Source organism: Diadema setosum, chromosome 16, assembly GCF_964275005.1.
Source record: "Diadema setosum chromosome 16, eeDiaSeto1, whole genome shotgun sequence".
Taxonomy (NCBI): Eukaryota; Metazoa; Echinodermata; class Echinoidea; order Diadematoida; family Diadematidae; genus Diadema; species Diadema setosum.
In genome coordinates, this window is record NC_092700.1 from 9,177,750 (window position 1) to 9,195,198 (window position 17,449).

The window sequence follows — 17,449 nt, forward strand, 5'->3', positions numbered from 1 at the left end:
TGCGATTCTCAAGGATCCCCGGCCCCGGCCCATGAAAATATGCATATATATTTATTTTTCTTTTCTTCAAAATGACAGTAGCTACACTATCATGTGAGATAACTTCAGACTGTTTGAATTCAGATAGATGGATTTCATTTTTATTTCAGTTCTTTTCCGATTTCGTTCTGCTTTTTACTGAACCGTAACTTATTATTTCACTGACGTCTTTGATGAAGAAAGACATTCTCATTGCAGGTACAGCTGTGCGGTATCTGGTCAACGGGAAAACATGGATTTTCTGACCACCTTGAGGACTGGAGCCAAAGCCAAGCGGGGTTGGGTGGTGGTCATTGCGGCATCTATGCTCCTTACCGTCTCCCACGGCCTCCTATATTCCTTTGGCCTCCTCATGGAATCCCTAATGGAGGAATTCGGTATTGGGGTCAGCGAAACGGGTAAGATCGAATGTTACTTTTTATGCGTTTTTATCACCAGTATGACTGAGTTGATCACAGATAAAAAGGGCCATCGAGTATTAATAGCCTTTTGCAAAGGCAGTTCGCCATAATCAATTGATGACATGCACACAGAGAGTAGTGGACTCGCATATACAGCGCGCGAGCTCGCTCCTATCCAATCGCTGTGTGCGTGCGAGTCCATTGCGAGCTGCCTTTGCAAAAGACTACATCGAGTTAAGATGACAGAGATAAAGGCTTTTGTTGTTTCTGTAACTTCTCCACCATGTTTAACAAGAAAGAAAGGCAGAAGCATGTAAGGAAACGGACCTGCTGAAGAACCGTCTCCGGACTGAAGTGCCATGTGCCGTGCTTAAATAAAGGAAAAATGAAATGAAATGAGAAACCAGTAAAATAATCCCCATTCTCATCAGCATAATGAACACTCCCTGACCATTTAGCAATTAGTAGCCCCATGCTCTGACAGTGTGTCGTGAACGTGACTTTAAGATAATAGAAGACAAGTGATAAAAATTCAGCACGCTGCAGCTTGAGAAATTAGCCTTTCTGCATTGATTGGAAATTCAACAACAATTATTGGTTGAAAAAAAATATGAAGAATTTTCTACAGGGATTTTTGAAGGGAAACATTTGTAATCTTGTGTGTTTTTGTCATTGTTTGTGTTTGTGTGTGTGTGCCGCGTTTTAGAAGAGCTAGAGGTTGGATATTGTGCAACAATCAGCCTGCATCAGAAAGATGGAGCAAGACATGTATATATATATATATATATATTTTTTTTTTTTTTCGTTCAGATCTAGTCTATGGTCCGTACAGCTTTCATTATCATCAAGACGTCTTGCTGAGTTTGTCCATCTGGTCAGATTTACACCTTCCAATGTTTGTAGATGAACTGAACATCATTCTTTTTAAGGTATTAATCGTTGAAAAAAAAAAACACACACACGCACATACACACAAAATACTAGTATCAAATTGCTTAGCATGGTAGTATCAGGGAGAAACAAATGTAAACCACATGCTAACTGCGCAATTTCTTTCGCATAATTTTGCGAATAGTAGGCTTACCTTGTGATATCGTTTCAGGCTATGTTGGAACATCTTCGTTTGGGATGGCTAAGGTGGCGTGTCTAATCACCTCACCGCTGACTACGAAAATAGGATACCGTCTGGCTCTCTGCGTGGGCGTCACCTTCTGCGTCGCTGCCACGATTACGACTTCATTCGCCGACAGCATCTCCATCATATACTTTTCCTATAGCTGTCTCTACGGAGTAGGATGTAGTTTTCTTGTATGCTGTGCTATCAACTGTCCAATTGGCTACTTCCCAGATAAGCATCGCTCATTGGCAATTGGGATGGTGTCAGCTGGATTCAATATAGGTAAATTGAAAAGTTGTCAGAATTATATGTGTTTCCAAATTCAAATTCAAATTGAATTGAATTCAAATTGACGTTTTTGCAATTATTAGAAATAATATATACATTGTATATTTTAATTTTCTTTGTTTATAAGACGGAAATGAAAGTAAATTTCAATTTGAATTTGAATATGTGTCTTTAAATGCGTTGGTATGTCATATTTTTATAGGTGTTCTTAATGATCATTGAAAGGATATTCGTCAATATACAAGCCATCCAATGCATTACCCTAGCTTAGAATTGTCATGATTTTCACGAGGGCTCGCTGGGCTCCAATTGTTGAGGACTTGGCTCACAGAGCACAGGAACCTTCGAGGTCCTTTGAAAATCTTGTCACACCTCGTATTGATAACCGAAGCTCTAACAGATATAGGAGTTTGTTTCAATTTTATATTTACCTAGTAATGTCTTCAAGACCTACAGGTCCTTCTCTCCAGTGACATGGAGAGCCCCACTTTTATAGAAAATAATTGGTTAAAGGTTATCATTTGTTAATTCATTGCAATCAAAATCGGCAAGTATCAAAATATCCTCTAATATACTTTTTCTTGATTTATTGCTAAGAGATAAAAGAACATATTTTTACTGTTTGCTGTCGATATCAAAATCAATCAAGCAACTTTAAATTGTGAATTAGCACTTTTCTAAGCCACATGAAACTGAAATACACCCATAATAAATTTCAAGAAACATGAATGTATCTATACTCACGTCCGGTGTATACGATTATCAATAATCTAACTGAAGACATTCGAGTACTAGGCAGCATAAACTTTTTTATTACATGTAGCACACAACATGGTAGTTGATATTGAAGAGTTCGGTTTTTTTTTTAAATGACACGAAGGCAAGCGCCTCAAACAACTGTTAATTGCTATTTATTTTACTCTTCATAGTATGTTTATCATTGTTTGATTACGTTTTGTTTCACGGTTAAGATGTATTATCTCAACGTTTTTTTTTTTTCTAAGCCTTTCAATTGTTCTGCTTATTTTCATATCCCTACTGCCTCTCTGATATACAACCTCTGGACTGATGGAGGACTTAAACTATGTGACTAATAAAAACAAACAAACAAACAAACAAACAAACAAACAAACAAACAAACAAACAAACTGTCTTCAAGATTGCTGCTTCTTACTCATTAATAATTATCTTTTATGGAACAACCAACCCCTAAACCTTTTTCATCTCTACCCCGACATTCAAAACGAACATCTTAGATCATTATGCGAAATTTTGATCTCTTTCTCTTTGGAAATGCAGACGAGTATTTTTTCAAGAATCATAATCAAGTAATATTTGTGTCCAACAAGCCAGTTGGGGGTTTGGACCTGCATTTAGACCTGTATTAAAAAAGAGCAATTATTTAAAAAACACAAACAAAAAAGTCACCTGAGACATTCTCAATTAAACATCTGACAAGATGTATTGCTATACTGCTTAAAAAAAAAAGAAGATACCTCCAACGGCACCATTTCGTATTATGTATCCATTCCATGCATTTTGTACGGAGTATAGGGCCTTATGATCGGATCTGACATATACTACAAGGATATAATTTAAAAATATATATATATACATATATATATAATGTGAGAAATAGTTCCCTGGGTCCCGAACGTACGCAGTGCCGCATTCAACTATACACACATATATATATATATACACATTTTTAATACTACATTCTTGTACAAACACTAGAATCTTCCTAAAAAATGTACTTGAATCTGATATTCTGAATTTGTATCAAAATAAATGAGCAGAGAAAACTTAGTTAAGGAAAATATAGTGAATTGTAATATCATTTTGAGCTTAAACTGGAGTATGTACTATATGTATGATTGAAGTGATATTATTGTCAATGTTATGGTCTGTTGAATATGCTAGATTTCCTTTTAAAATGGCAGGTTTCTTAAGTTCGTAATGACCAATAAGACATCCTGTCTAGTTTGGTGAGGTCGTTTTCCTTGATAAGATCACGTTCCTTGTCATTGCGCAGCTTGGTACAAATGCGTTCACCCTGGATCAAATTTTTTTTTAATTAAGATTTTTCCCCTGATCTTCCAGAACTGATATTTCCCTTTTACTTGTTTGTGTGTTTGTATCTTTTAACGACAAGCAAATGCCGGTTTTTATTTGTGGTTCGTTACTAAATCATATTACCTTCGCTTTTTGTTTTTCAAGTCTTATAGTCTGTTTGGTTGGTGTAACCCTTGCTGTTAAGCAATGAGAATAACTGAAGGCATCTGCACATGTTCAAAAACAAAATGAATAACTTATAATGTAACTTTTTATTTTGTGTGAAAGCTTGTTTGCGACGTTTAAAGCTATTTATTTTGTTTATGTCTTTATCAGGCGTCTTGATCTTCAACCCAGTCGTTTACGCCCTCATTAACCGGTTCGGCTGGCGCGGGATGATGAGGGTCATGTCGGGAATCATTGCCATGGTTGGATACTTCTGTTTACCCACGTTCACTCCTGCCCAGACTGAACCATGCCAACATTCCCGTCCTGCAGCAGATGGAGGTGAAGTTGGTCCAAACCGAAAAGACATACAATTAGAGCGAGAACACCAGGAGGCTACTAACGGCTGTGACAATGTAGTTCCACAGAGACCTGAGCCGAGGGCGGGACCATATCCCGTCACCAATGACAGCATTTCTAGCAACAAACCTGAAAGCCGTAAATCGAGGACGTTACATCTCGAAAATGAGACAGCCACAGAGAACTCGGTCCAGCAATTTTATCAAAATGGCAGTTCTGAAGAGAGCCATGAATCTAGCCCCCATGTGGGCACTAGCTCTGTCCTCGCAGATTTTGATCGTACCACGAAAGAACTAAACGAAGGTAAAGGACCTTCATCAGCTGACTCTTTGAAAGGTTTCGCTGATGAACAGAGACCGAACACTTGGCTCCGTGGTCTCGAGATCCTGAGAATGCCGGAAATGTGGCTGACGCAGCTGGGCTTCGTAACGGCGGCTGTAGCTCTGTCATTTGCATACTTCAGCACGGTACCAAATGTGTAATACTCAGTATGCGATAAGTTCGACCACTTTGACCGAAATATATTCCTTGCCATCAGACAGGATGTTAACTATGGTTCACTATATACATTTATCAGTCTGGTATTAAATCTATAGTTACCATTGCATCACTGCTCTTTCAAGAGCATTTCAGGATGTTTTTTTTTTCTTCTCATTTTCACCACCTTTTTGGTAAACTGGAATTGAGCGTAAGCTTCACGACGAACTCCTGTATCAAAATGCTATATCTCCCTTTTAGTGAACAGAATTACAATAAGTAAAAATGCAAGAAAAAATGATGAGATCCGCCAAATATTTAAACCATCATTGAAAATCAGGAAAGCTTCCTGTATACTAAAAAAATAAAATATTAAACAAAATCCACAAACAAACAGACACCTTGAGTAAACCCGACAATTACGAGGCAGGTGTATGATGCCTCACAACTAGTTTGTCCTTGAATTGTACAGAAAATATAGTTGATGAATTGTTTGAGAATAATCAACACTAATTTGGGTATACAAACGGCACGCAATCTGTCGTTAGTTATTTTGTTTTCGAAACAGGAAAACAATGTGATGAAGTTTTGTGTACAAACTTTGTAGACTCGTATGGCCGTGACGGCCGAGACATCACCGGCTTCTCTCATATAAATACATTTAGTAAGCTTTAGATTTTCACAACGCGGACGTTCAGAGTAAAAAAAAAAAAGCACTTGTTCTATGCGCATGCGCAAAATTGCTTTTTAAATTGATCTATTTACATCTCGCGTGGTCTGAATTTTCACTACGCATTCTGGCCTGATTCTGCGTCCGCAATTCACGACGCAGGGAGCTATTTGATTCTCTGATCATGTGAGGGCGCCATTTTACATTTTCTAGGTTGCGTCCTCGCTTATTAATCTAAACCTACTTTGCAACACGACGCAAGCCTGGGAGAGACGAGAACGACCAATCGTCTTAAACGTCAGCGTCTCAAATCTAAAGCTTCCTAATGTAGCTAATATATAGATTTGGCAGTTACAATATTGATAGTTTATGTATTACGCAAAAGTCCACTGTGTACCAAAGTTCGCATGACATATTGCCATTCTGAACAGCAAAAGAAATCCAAGACATGTACTAGCAATGAACGCGCGCTGATACGCATATACGTGCGGCTATTTCGCTCTCATTTTTGGTTTCCTACACTGTAAAAACATCGGTGTTAGATTTGGTAACACCACGGGTGTTAAATCTAACACCGATCAAACTTCAATAAAGGACCACACCCACAGGTGTTAAAAATGCACTGTGATGGTGTTGAAAAGTGTTCACCTGACACTTCGTGGTGTTAATTTGACACTGTACCTGGTGTTATTTTGACACTGTACTGGTGTTAATTAAGAAATGACACCACATGGTGTTGATTTGATATTTGTTGGTGTTAATATCAATGGTTTAACACCCGTCCAGCTTCAATAAGAGACCACACCAGCTGGCGTTACTTTGGTGTAAATTTCATTTTCACATTTTTTCAAAAATCTAGTATTTTAATGTAAAACTCTTGATCGTCTTGCTTAAATTAAAAATCAACAAGAAGTGCAGTTACTAAGAAACTCTTCAAAACACAGTTTAAAATTTGGAAATGACACCCGGAGGTGTTAATTCAACACCATAAATGAGCACCGAAAATTTAACACCAGCTCGGTGTTTACTATTTAACACCGGACTTTTTGCAGTGTATATAGTTTCAAGACTTAAATGCAAAGCTTTTGATCTGATCTGAAGAACCTTTGTGAAAACTGAAAACGGACTTATAATATCATATCAAGTCATTTTGGGTGTGATTCTAATGAAATTGTCACTGGTCTCAAGTTTATTTCATCGAACTCCAGCTTGCAGCAATTTCAACCCGTGATATACTTTTGCAGAGATTTTCATGAGTTCATAACTACTGACGTTACAGGTCAACATGACGATTTCGTCTGGATTCTCCAAGAAGACGGCAGCTCTGGTCATGGCGACCATGGGCTTGACGGAGGTATTCGGGAAGATCGCACTGGGCGTGATCACCGATCGTCTGCCGATTCCAAAGATCTTTATCGTCATGGCGGCGAACTGCGTCGGCGCCATTCTCATGTTCGTGATGTCACAGATCCCGCCATCAAAGCCGTACATTTTCTTTCAGGCAGCAGGTAAAGAGCAAACGAGTACTTCTGTAAAAAGTGCACTCCTGTTTTAACGAACACGGTTATAACGAAATTCTGGTTACAGCGAATTAAAAATTCAGGCCGCAACGTTATCCACACTGTGTATTTTTACTGTCTATTTGTTCGGTTATAACGAAATTTCAATATAACGAAAGAAAACCCGAGGTCCAGAGGAGTTCGTTATAACGGGGGTCCACTGTATGACTGTCATTTCAGTCAACATTGTGTTTGAGGACTTGGGCCTACTCTTCAAGACTGTGTATAGGAGATTCATAGCGTGCGATACGACACGATTCTCTTAGTCCATACGGTTAAGATAACTAATTAGATACGCGCAACCACAACACAATTAGGGCAGTCATTAAACCTCTAGTCCCTCTTTGTAGCTACAGTACATTGTGCAATTAAAGTGGAGTGTATGTTCTGGGTACCGCAGAGACGAGGAGATGTATAATTATTTACGATTATAAGTAAAGGAATTCGAATTCCTAGAATACGTGATAAAATAACAGATGTTAAAGATGCTGTGATTGTGAGAGTATGCGTGAAAATAAATAAAAAAGTTGTTTGATGTATAGATTCATTGTTAAACAAAATGCACTATCACACACTCTTAAGAAAAACGGGTTCAAGTTTGCACCTTTATTAGTGTGAAACTGGAGGCACCTTTCAGAGTGCAGACCAGAAAGGTGTAAGGTTTAACCTATGAAGGTGCTCCCGTACGTGACACCAACACCTTGTAAAGGAGCAAAGTTGAACCTATCTCTCTCTCCTTTTTTTTTTTTTTTTTAGAGTGTAAGACAGTTTAGTTTATATAAAGCGGTATACGAAAAGGATAAGAGTGAAAATCATGCAACTCCTTTCCTCGTGGAAGAAGATCCACAATTAAAACCCTGAGGCACAGACGCTCACAACATACAATCACACAGACAGACGGATAAACAGAAAGATGCTCAAACAAATACACATGCACACACAAACAGACGAAATGACAGACATACCGTGATAACGCCATTTTTTTGCCTCTCTCTTTCTCTCTCTCGCTCCCTCTATTCATGTACATTATATCTCTCCTTTTATCTATCAATCTAAGTAAATTCATCTATTTATCACTTAACACTCAATTTGTATCTGTCCAACAGTGCAGGGGATATTCGTACTAGCTTCTATCGATTCCCTATCGCATTCCCTTGGTGAGCAGATCTTCAGAGACGAGTATCGCCTCCATTTCTGGGCAGGGATGGAGGTATCCCTCGGTGTGGGTGGAACACTAGGAGCTGTATTCGGTAAGTGGCGACTTCCCGAGAACATCGATGACCTCAATAACAAAACTGACACGTGTAGTTCTCCTTTTTAGAAGAAAAGGCGACAAGGTGTCTTGACTAATTTAGAAAACTCGCTTTGTCACCTTTTGGGTCCTAATTAAGTTGGCGTGGTGAGTTTCAACTTGCCGTATTCTTAATGCTTATAGCTACCTGAAAGTTGAAATATGCAAGATATGATTTTAACAATTTTTGTATGGTTTTGTAATGTATGCAGTTTTTTTTTTTTGAGGTTGTACAACCAGAAATGCACTTAATTCACATAGAGATGCTTTGTTTTCTATCAAGTGGAATTATAATTCTATGCTCTTTTCAAGTTGTTTTATGGAAGTTGATATATACACGTGTACTCTTGTTCTTACCTTTGTTCATTGTTGAATGCTGCAGGTCGGAGCGTAGATAAGACTGGCACCTACCAAATGGCGTATTACGGGAATGTGGGCGTCTTCCTTGCCTCCACGGCTCTTTTTGGCCTTTCCCTTGTGTACCAGAGACTCTTTGCCAGGGATCGATTCATCTTGTTCGAACGAGTTGGTCGCCGATATTCAACGACTGATCAGAGAAACGTTGAGAAATCTCTCAACCAAGATCGAAACGACGGTCTCCGTGCTGACGTGTCTGGATTAAACAGTGGCGGCGATACCGAGGAATGCAAAGACCTCTCAACAAAAATTACCAGCTTGTAGAATGCCTTTTTAACCTGTGGCCTATTAAAGCTGTCCATTTATATACATACAACGTAGAACAAATTGTTATTCACCATACTCTGTATCTAATCCTTAGTTCATTCAGATCGAAAGAGAAATATGACACTTATTATGATAGAGAACATATCAATGATTCACAAGCTTCTAACATCTTTTTTTTTTTGTTGCGATTTGATCGTTATGGGTTGTATCTAGATTAGCAAATTTATGATGTCATCGACAATCTAAACATCGTAACCTTGTGTCGATGTCGAGTTCATTAACTTTTTCAGTTATACCAGATGTTTGAAAAAATATCATATTCTACTTGAGGGATATACAGCATACGCAGTGCCCGAAACTGACGCGTTACGAATTTTTAAAGGACGATGGCTGATTTTGGAATAAAACGTATTGAAAGAGAAGAAAATCTGCATTCTTTTCACTGCAGTCCACATGAAGTGTAGCTCATTGTTTTTTGAACTTAAGTAAATGCGAATTCATTCTGTTTGATACAAATCTCAGTTGATTAAAATTGGATGTTGCTTCTACTTTCCGTCCTATATAGGCAAAAACATTCCTGTGTCAAACTGAAGTCGCAATCTTAGTGTTGTGTTTTACTCTCAACCTCATGGTTACGTCAGATCAAATAACAAACATTCCTACATCGGTCTTCTATTTGATAGTTGCTCAACATTGACTTCTTAGCAAATACTTAAGACGCTCCTCAACGAAACAAACACACAAATAAAAAAAACCGTGATCATTCACTCGTTGCTCCACCTCTAAGTTTTTTTAATGGCACCCTATCAAATTGACCAAACTCAGAAAATTTGCCAAATCGCAAAAACTGCAAAACCCAACAGCACGAATCGCTTCTTTGTCAAGCAACCATAATCACATTTCTCTATTTCATTTCGTTTCATTTCAATCATTTATTGCCCATATCATGGATATTGTTTTGTTCACATGCTCTTTACCAAAACAAAATATAAAATAAAATTTCCTAAACAGCATCTAAATGACATATAAGACATATAAGACAGACATCTTTTTGCCAACATTGTAAAACATAAGAAAAGTCCATCTAGAGAGTCTCCGCTGGTTGCCCATAGAGGAACCTTTAATCTTTAAACTGCTCAGTGGCGTATCTGGGGGGGGGGCAAGGGGGGCACGTGCCCCGGGCGCCACTCCTTGGGGGCGCAAAAAACGAAAAAAAAAAGAGGAAGAAGAAAAAAAAAAACGAAGAAGAAGAAGAAGAAAAGAAAAATGAAAAGAAGAAGAAGAAGAAAAAAAAACTCGCCCGGAAGGAGGGGGGGGGGGGGGAGGGGAGAGAGAATGGTGGGGGGGGGGGGAAGAAAACCAAATCAAACAAGATAAAAACAAAACATGATGATGACGCGGACAAAATGACAATGTTTATTGTGTTCATACAAGAATTCCATGTTCTGTAAGCTGAAATACAAACATTTTCGGCTCGCTCACTCCGCTCGCTCGCCAAAATTTATATGAAAAAGAAAGTAAAAACAAAACGTAATGATGACGCGGACAAAATGACAATGTCTATTGTGTTCACACATGTCATTTTATATTTAGCAGGAAAAATGTTACACGGAGCAGCGACTGCAATTTCATTCGTTCTGAAGCGATCGCCGATTGGATCAAAAGAGGACGCCAACGGTTTGGAACATACGGGGGGGGGGGGTAAAAAAAAATCAAAAAAGATAAGAACAAAATGTAATGATGACGCGAAAATATACAAATTTCGGCTCACTCGCTCGTACTAATTCAGAGTATTTTTTCAAGTACTCAGTTTGTTGGTATAAATCGTTATCTATAAGGTCGTCACTGTATCTTGATTAGAATTGTAAGATTTAACAAGCAAAAAAGGACAAGAATTCCATGTTTTGTAAGCTGAAATACAAAAAAAAAAAAAAAAAAAATCGGCTCGGTCGCTGCGCTTGCTCGCCAAAATTTATCTAAAAAAAAAGAGAGATAAGAACAAAACGTGACGATGACGCGGAAATATACAAATTTCGGCTCACTCGCGCGCACTAATTTAGAGTATTTTTTTAAAGTCATCAGTTTGTTGGTATAAATCGTTATCTATAAAGCCGTCACTATATCTTGATTAGAATTGTAATATTTGATAAGCAAAAAAATGACAAGAATTCTATGTTTTGTAAGCTGAAATACAAAAATTTTCGGCTCGCTCGCTGCGCTCGCTCGCCAAAATTTATCAAAATTCATTACATCTAAATCACCCTTAAAAAGACAACTTTTAAGTGCTTGAAAAGGCATATCATGTGGACTTTGTTTAAAGTCCCTACCGGGATGGGGTTGGGGTTGAACACTTTTTCAGAAATTAGGGGCGCAATTTTCGCGCTTGCCCCGGGTGCCGTTTTCCCTAGATACGCCACTGAAACTGCTCCTTTGGGGGTCATCACGTCATTGAACGAAATGCAATGATTTCAATCCGTGTTTGTTTTGTCAGTATCTACCATCACCAAGTCTTTAATCCTCAATTTCTGATATCTTCTCTATCCGCTTTCTATAAAGAAGCCTTTGGAGAACAGGCTTTTACTCCTGCTTGACCAACACTCGAATTTACTTCCACGTGAGCTGAAAGATTCAATCTCCTCAACTTCCTTTCACAGCATCCTAAAATCCTATTCGTTTGCCACTTATATATATATATTTACATTCACAATACTGCGTTTTCTTCGCTGTTTCAGTTGATGTTCAACATGTTAATTTTCATTTGTCCACAATGATATGTCACACAAAGAATTCTTATATATATTTACTGTACAATAAACAGTCATGAATTTTACAAAATGCAATCAAGACTGACGACAAAGAAGGGTTTTCTTTTTTAAATGACCTCTTTCGTAAAAGTGAGACATTAAAAGCAAGGGATTGAATTGAATGATATGAGTAAAAAAAAAAATAAAACCAGGTACCAATTATCGTACAAGTAAATTGCCAAACCTATATGAATGAATACTGATAAACACATTTCAAATTGATTGAATTTGGTCCTATCAGGCAAAGCAGTTATTCTTCGTTATTCCAAAGATTCGTTTTTCCGATGGTTCATTAGTGAGAGAAGTGAATTATGGGTCGGCATTCCGAAGGTTCGTCATTCCAATGGTCGTTAATACACAAAATGAAGAAAATAGAAAGTTAAATATTTTGAATGTTCATTAGTACACACCATCTATACATTGACAAAAATGACGCTTTTCCCCAACCGTGAACTTCCTGTGCACGAAAAGCAGTACTGGGTAAGGTGTGCGTGTTAGAATAAACTTCCAGTTGTTGTTTGGAATGCTTCCCCGCACTCTTTCAAAAACAAATTGAAACTGATTTTAATCAAAGAGTTTGCAGCAAAAAACACTTCACTTGTTCAATCTGTTTCTTACACACAATGATTTCCGCTATCTCGGTTTGCAACAGCGGTGGTAGGAGGGGGAACTTGAGTTTAAGTCTCTCTACTGCTTTGCCAAAAAAATGGAAAAAAAAAATGGGGGAAAAACTTTAACAAGCCATTCTGCATCAAGACCACTTCTTGGATCTAGCCTCCAGATACTGTACCTTTCTGATTGGGCAAAGGGTGAGGGCGTTTTCCCCTTGACACACCAAAGAGCGACAGGACCCACAGACCGATCCGGTCTTACAGCAAAATCCGTCATTACTGCAGCGGTGTCCCTTGCGCGCACTAATATGGCGAATGCATGATAATGGCGACAGGCTCGCACCCGCCGCTGTACCATATGTGCCCCCCCCCCCAAAAAAAAAAACCCAAACAAACAAACAAACAAACAAACAAACAAAAAACAAAACAAAAACAAAAACAAAAACCCCAAACAACCAAAACAAAAAAAAAAAACAAACAAACAAACCCAATGGGACCGCACTGATAACTGTTTAAGTTGTGAATCAATGCAAATACATTTTCAGGGTATGAAACTATAACTTATTATCCACATCGTACAGAAAACCCCATCCGATTTGCTTCAGTGGTCAAAGAGAAATGAGGAGTTTTGTGGGACATGTCAGGAATCCCTTCATTCCAAGTTCTGTTCATTGTCTGATTGTGTTCACATAATTATGGAGCTCCAAGAGCATCCAAGTGCTTAACTCGGAAGAATCAGTTTCATAACATGCGTTAAAGATATCTACATTTTTTTTTTTGTGACCACTTAGCCAAACTGAGTGTGGTTTTCTGCAAAATATAGCAAGGATGTTATATTTTAAGACCTAGAAGTGGTATCTAGACAGTTTAATGGCGTTGAAAGTTATCAATGCAAAAATCTTGATCTGATTGTAATATTTTTGGGACATACAGTACATAAATCATGCATTCAGCATACGCGTGCTCAAGTGGTGGTCTGTCAGGTGGTATCGGACTAAAATAAACCCCCTCGCACAATCGATGAGCCGCCACCTTAAAGGTACTAGCCCACATTTGCAAACCCACGAAAATCAAAACTGCATAAAACAGGTCCAATATGACTTCAAGTACAAGTTATAACAGTAACATACCTCACCTGTTGCTCTTTGTCTATACCATTCGATAAAAGAGAGAAAATCATCGTTTTAAAATCAATTTTCAAACCGGGTCAACCCGACCCAAAATCGAATTACGAGCGCGGGCTAGCTACGTACATTAACTTACACATGTATCGCATGCATGTAGTACGTGCGTGGACCGGAGCTAGCGAGCGTTTTTATATGCATGCATACGGTGCATTTTCATTTATTTTTATGAAAGTAATGGACTAATTGGAACGAAATTTTGCACAGGTGTTACTGCAATCATACCCAAACTCCATGCTAACTATGAGATCAATTGCTGCAGGTTTGCAAATGTGGGCTAATACCTTTAAAGGGATAGTACAGTATTGGTGGAGATGAAAATTGGGCTTTTAACTTTTTGCGAGATACCAAGAAAACACTCTAATATGATATAGTACAGAGCATACTATTTTAAGAGGAATTCAAAGTTTATTTGATGAAAATCGGGTTTGGAATGACTGAAACATCCAAAAACAAAGTAAAACAAAGCGAGTGTAATAAAGTGTGGATCCCATACTTTATTGGAATCGCTCTTTTTGGATATCTCAGCCATTTCAAAACCAATTTTCATCAAATAAACGTTGAATTCCTCATAGAATTACATGCTCTTTCATATTTAATAAGTGGTTTCTCACTATCTGACCAAGAAATGTTAGAAACCTGAAATTAGCTCTCAACCAAAACTATACGACCCCTTTAACAGAGAAAGGAAGAAAAAAAGGAAATTTCGATTTCCCTTGAAATATTGACAGGGGTGATTTACCAGACAAATTCACCAGTCTTCAATTCGTATGTAGAACAAAAAGTCCTCGTCGAATCAACTTTGTAACTTCATAAACTCTCTTAGTTTCGTTTCCCTGTCCTCCTCCCATGCCTTTTATTTGTATAAGGAAGTAATTTGGATAGGAAGACTTTCTACAGAGACAACCAAACTTAAACTCAAAAATAGGTTTACAAGCATGCGCACACACAGACACATGTTATTTCGGGAATACTGTAGTTGGGAGGAGAAAGATGAAACATTAAAGGGCAGGGGAGGTAGACGTTGAAGGGTGGAAATCACGAAGATACAAGAGAGAGAGAGAGAGGAGAGAGGGAGAGAGAGGGAAGGAGGAGTGAAGTAGAAAGGAAAGAGATAAGACTATAGTGGTAAAGAGAACGAAAGGAAAAGCTCTTTATCTTGTGTCAAGAATGGCTTAAACTGTACACATTATGATGTCGCTCCATACAGGAATCTTCCTTAAACAGGAAGTTCTAAGAAAGTTTGTTTTCTCCATCATTATCCGACATGGTATCACGAAAAAGAGTAATAACTGCATACAAAATATGTTAAAAGGATAGTACAGTATTGGTGGAGATGAGAATTGGGCTTTTAACTTTTTGCGAGATACCAAGAAAACACTCTAATATGATATAGTACAGAGCATACCATTTCAAGAGGAATTCAAAATTTATTTGATGAAAATCGGGTTTGGAATGACTGAAACATCCAAAAACAAAGTAAAACAAAGCGATCGTAATAAAGTGTGGGTCCCACACTTTATTAGAATCGCTATTTTTTGGATATCTCAGCCATTTCAAAACCAATTTTAATCAAATAAACGTCGAATTCCTCATAGAATTATATGCTCTTTCATGTTTCATAAGAGGTTTCTCATTATCTGACCAAAAAATGTTAGAAACCTGAAATTAGGTCCCAACCAAAACTATACGATCCCTTTAACGGCTAAGAAAATAACAGAGTTCCAGAATGTAGGGGTGTGTCAAAGGCAGGAAAATCATGCAAAAGGGGGTTCAGAATAATTTGAAGTTCTGAGATGGGGAGGGGATGCTTTTAAAGAAAGGGAAATAGAATGACTGTGTTCACTAAATAATACTGGGGGAAAGAGGGGGGGGGGGGGGAGAGAACTTGTCTTGGTTGACACGCATTTGACTGTAGTCATTAAAGGCAGAAAATAACAACAACAACAATTTCATATGAATGTAGTGTTGTTCAGTGCAGGAAATGAGACTATTACAAAGGAAGTAATTTTATCGAACGCCAAAGCCAATTTCAGGGAGATTGAGGATGTTTGACAACAAAGACTACACAAAAACAACAACAACAACATAACATTGCAGCATTGGCCTTGTGCTTCGCAGTAGAATTAAACTGCAACCATGGATATTCAGAGTTAATGTCCTTTTCAGCTGCGTGAAAGTCATATTGACACATGTACCGCTTTGCATCATGTTTTTTTAATGGAAATAAATGAACTATTGAATTGAATTGAATTCATGAAAAAAAAGGTCATGGTCACTTCTGAATCAATGGCTGCTGTTAACATGACAGACCTCTCGAACTGTTTTGATGACAGAAATATTTTCCGGCAGTATAGCCTTGTAAAATATACCACAGCTACCTTTCCCATCACCTTAAAAAGTTACCAAAAGTACAATTAATTACATTCGGAATGGCACATATCTAACAAAGAAAATCAAAAGAAATCCTTGATAATGCAAACTTGGTGAACTAAGAAAGTTTATTTCATTTTTTTATCCGAGTTTTATATTACAAATATATATATATATATAATTTTCCATGCACTATTCTAGTATGTGTGATGATGAGGAGGGGGAGGACGATACTTTAATTCTCTCTTTTTAATTCTGCTTTTTAATCAGCATACATTATATTCATCTTAGAATGAATATCAAAACATGTGTAGGCCTATACCTTCGTCTCAGTAAAGATATACCTCATCTTATAACACGTGCTCTCGTAATGACGTTAAAAAAAACAAAACAAACAAAAACATTCGTTTTCCGATGGCCTTTCAGGGCTTCCATATTATATCCTTACAATGTAGGGACTGGAAGAGTGTGTGTGTGTATGTGTGTGGGGTTGCGTGTGTGTGTGGGTGTGCGTGTTCTTTGGAGGGTGTTTAGCTTCCGGTGGAGGGGGGGGGGGGGGAGGGGTTAACGCTCGTCGCTGGTAGGGTCAAGAGTCAGTAATCCCTTTTCTAACCCCCTCCCGATTTCAGGTCGGCTATGGATGGTTGGTGTATACTGGGAATGTATATAAGAGCAATGAGGGCGAGGATGGAGATGGGCGAGGAGTCATGAAGGCTAGGGTGATTGGATGGGGACAGACATGAGTAAAAGGCTACAAGTAATGGAGACTAGAACAGTAGACGTGGTAGAGGAGACTCGACGTTCACGGGAATTTGACTGTCCGTCAGCAGCTTAAGTGAAAGGTGAGCGGACGGCGAGGGTTATAACATACGAGATGGAAATGTGAGATCACATGATGTAAAGCGATGGATTATTGGTCTCACACGTCATTGGACAATTATATTGTAAAAGTTTTGACAAAAAAAGGAAACAATGTTGTTCGCGCGCGCACGGGCGCTCGCGTGTGTGTGTGTGTGTGTTGTAAAAATAAAAACGTCGTGAGAAAGGTATACACTTTGTTATTATTATTATTATTTTCTTTTTGTCATGGCTTGTAATTGCCGACCGAAACACGAACATTATATTGTTTCATATAGGCACCCTACACATTTATTGAGTCTTTCCTTCATCTTTCCTTCGATACCCCTACCCAGCCCAGCATTGCTGAGCAAAAGTACAATTAAAAGTCACTGGAAGTACACTATAATGCGAGGAAGGATGGAAATGTTCTTTTTAAAAAGATGTTGTTGTACACATCTGAACACAACCATATATGTTTCACGATCACCATCATAAAAAGTGCACATCCAGTTCATCGGGATCCTCATCCCT

General features: G+C 38.2%; 1 protein-coding gene across 1 annotated transcript; it reads left to right on the forward strand.

Moving 5' to 3' along the window:
* The first annotated feature begins 271 nt into the window (after nt 1–271).
* Nucleotides 272–9,103, forward strand: LOC140240321 (monocarboxylate transporter 7-like). The gene is made up of 6 exons (XM_072320103.1): nt 272–437; nt 1,543–1,839; nt 4,237–4,892; nt 6,852–7,080; nt 8,238–8,381; nt 8,805–9,103. Exons 1-6 carry the CDS (start codon nt 272–274, stop codon nt 9,101–9,103), a joined length of 1,791 nt encoding a protein of 596 aa, XP_072176204.1.
* The last annotated feature ends 8,346 nt before the right edge of the window (nt 9,104–17,449 follow it).

Coding starts and splice junctions, on each gene's coding strand:
- LOC140240321 (XM_072320103.1), top strand. CDS start 272: ATGGATTTTCTGACCACCTTGAGGACTGGAGCCAAAGCCAAGCGGGGT. Junction 438..1,542: donor TATTGGGGTCAGCGAAACGG/GTAAGATCGAAT, acceptor ATATCGTTTCAG/GCTATGTTGGAACATCTTCG. Junction 8,382..8,804: donor AACACTAGGAGCTGTATTCG/GTAAGTGGCGAC, acceptor TGAATGCTGCAG/GTCGGAGCGTAGATAAGACT.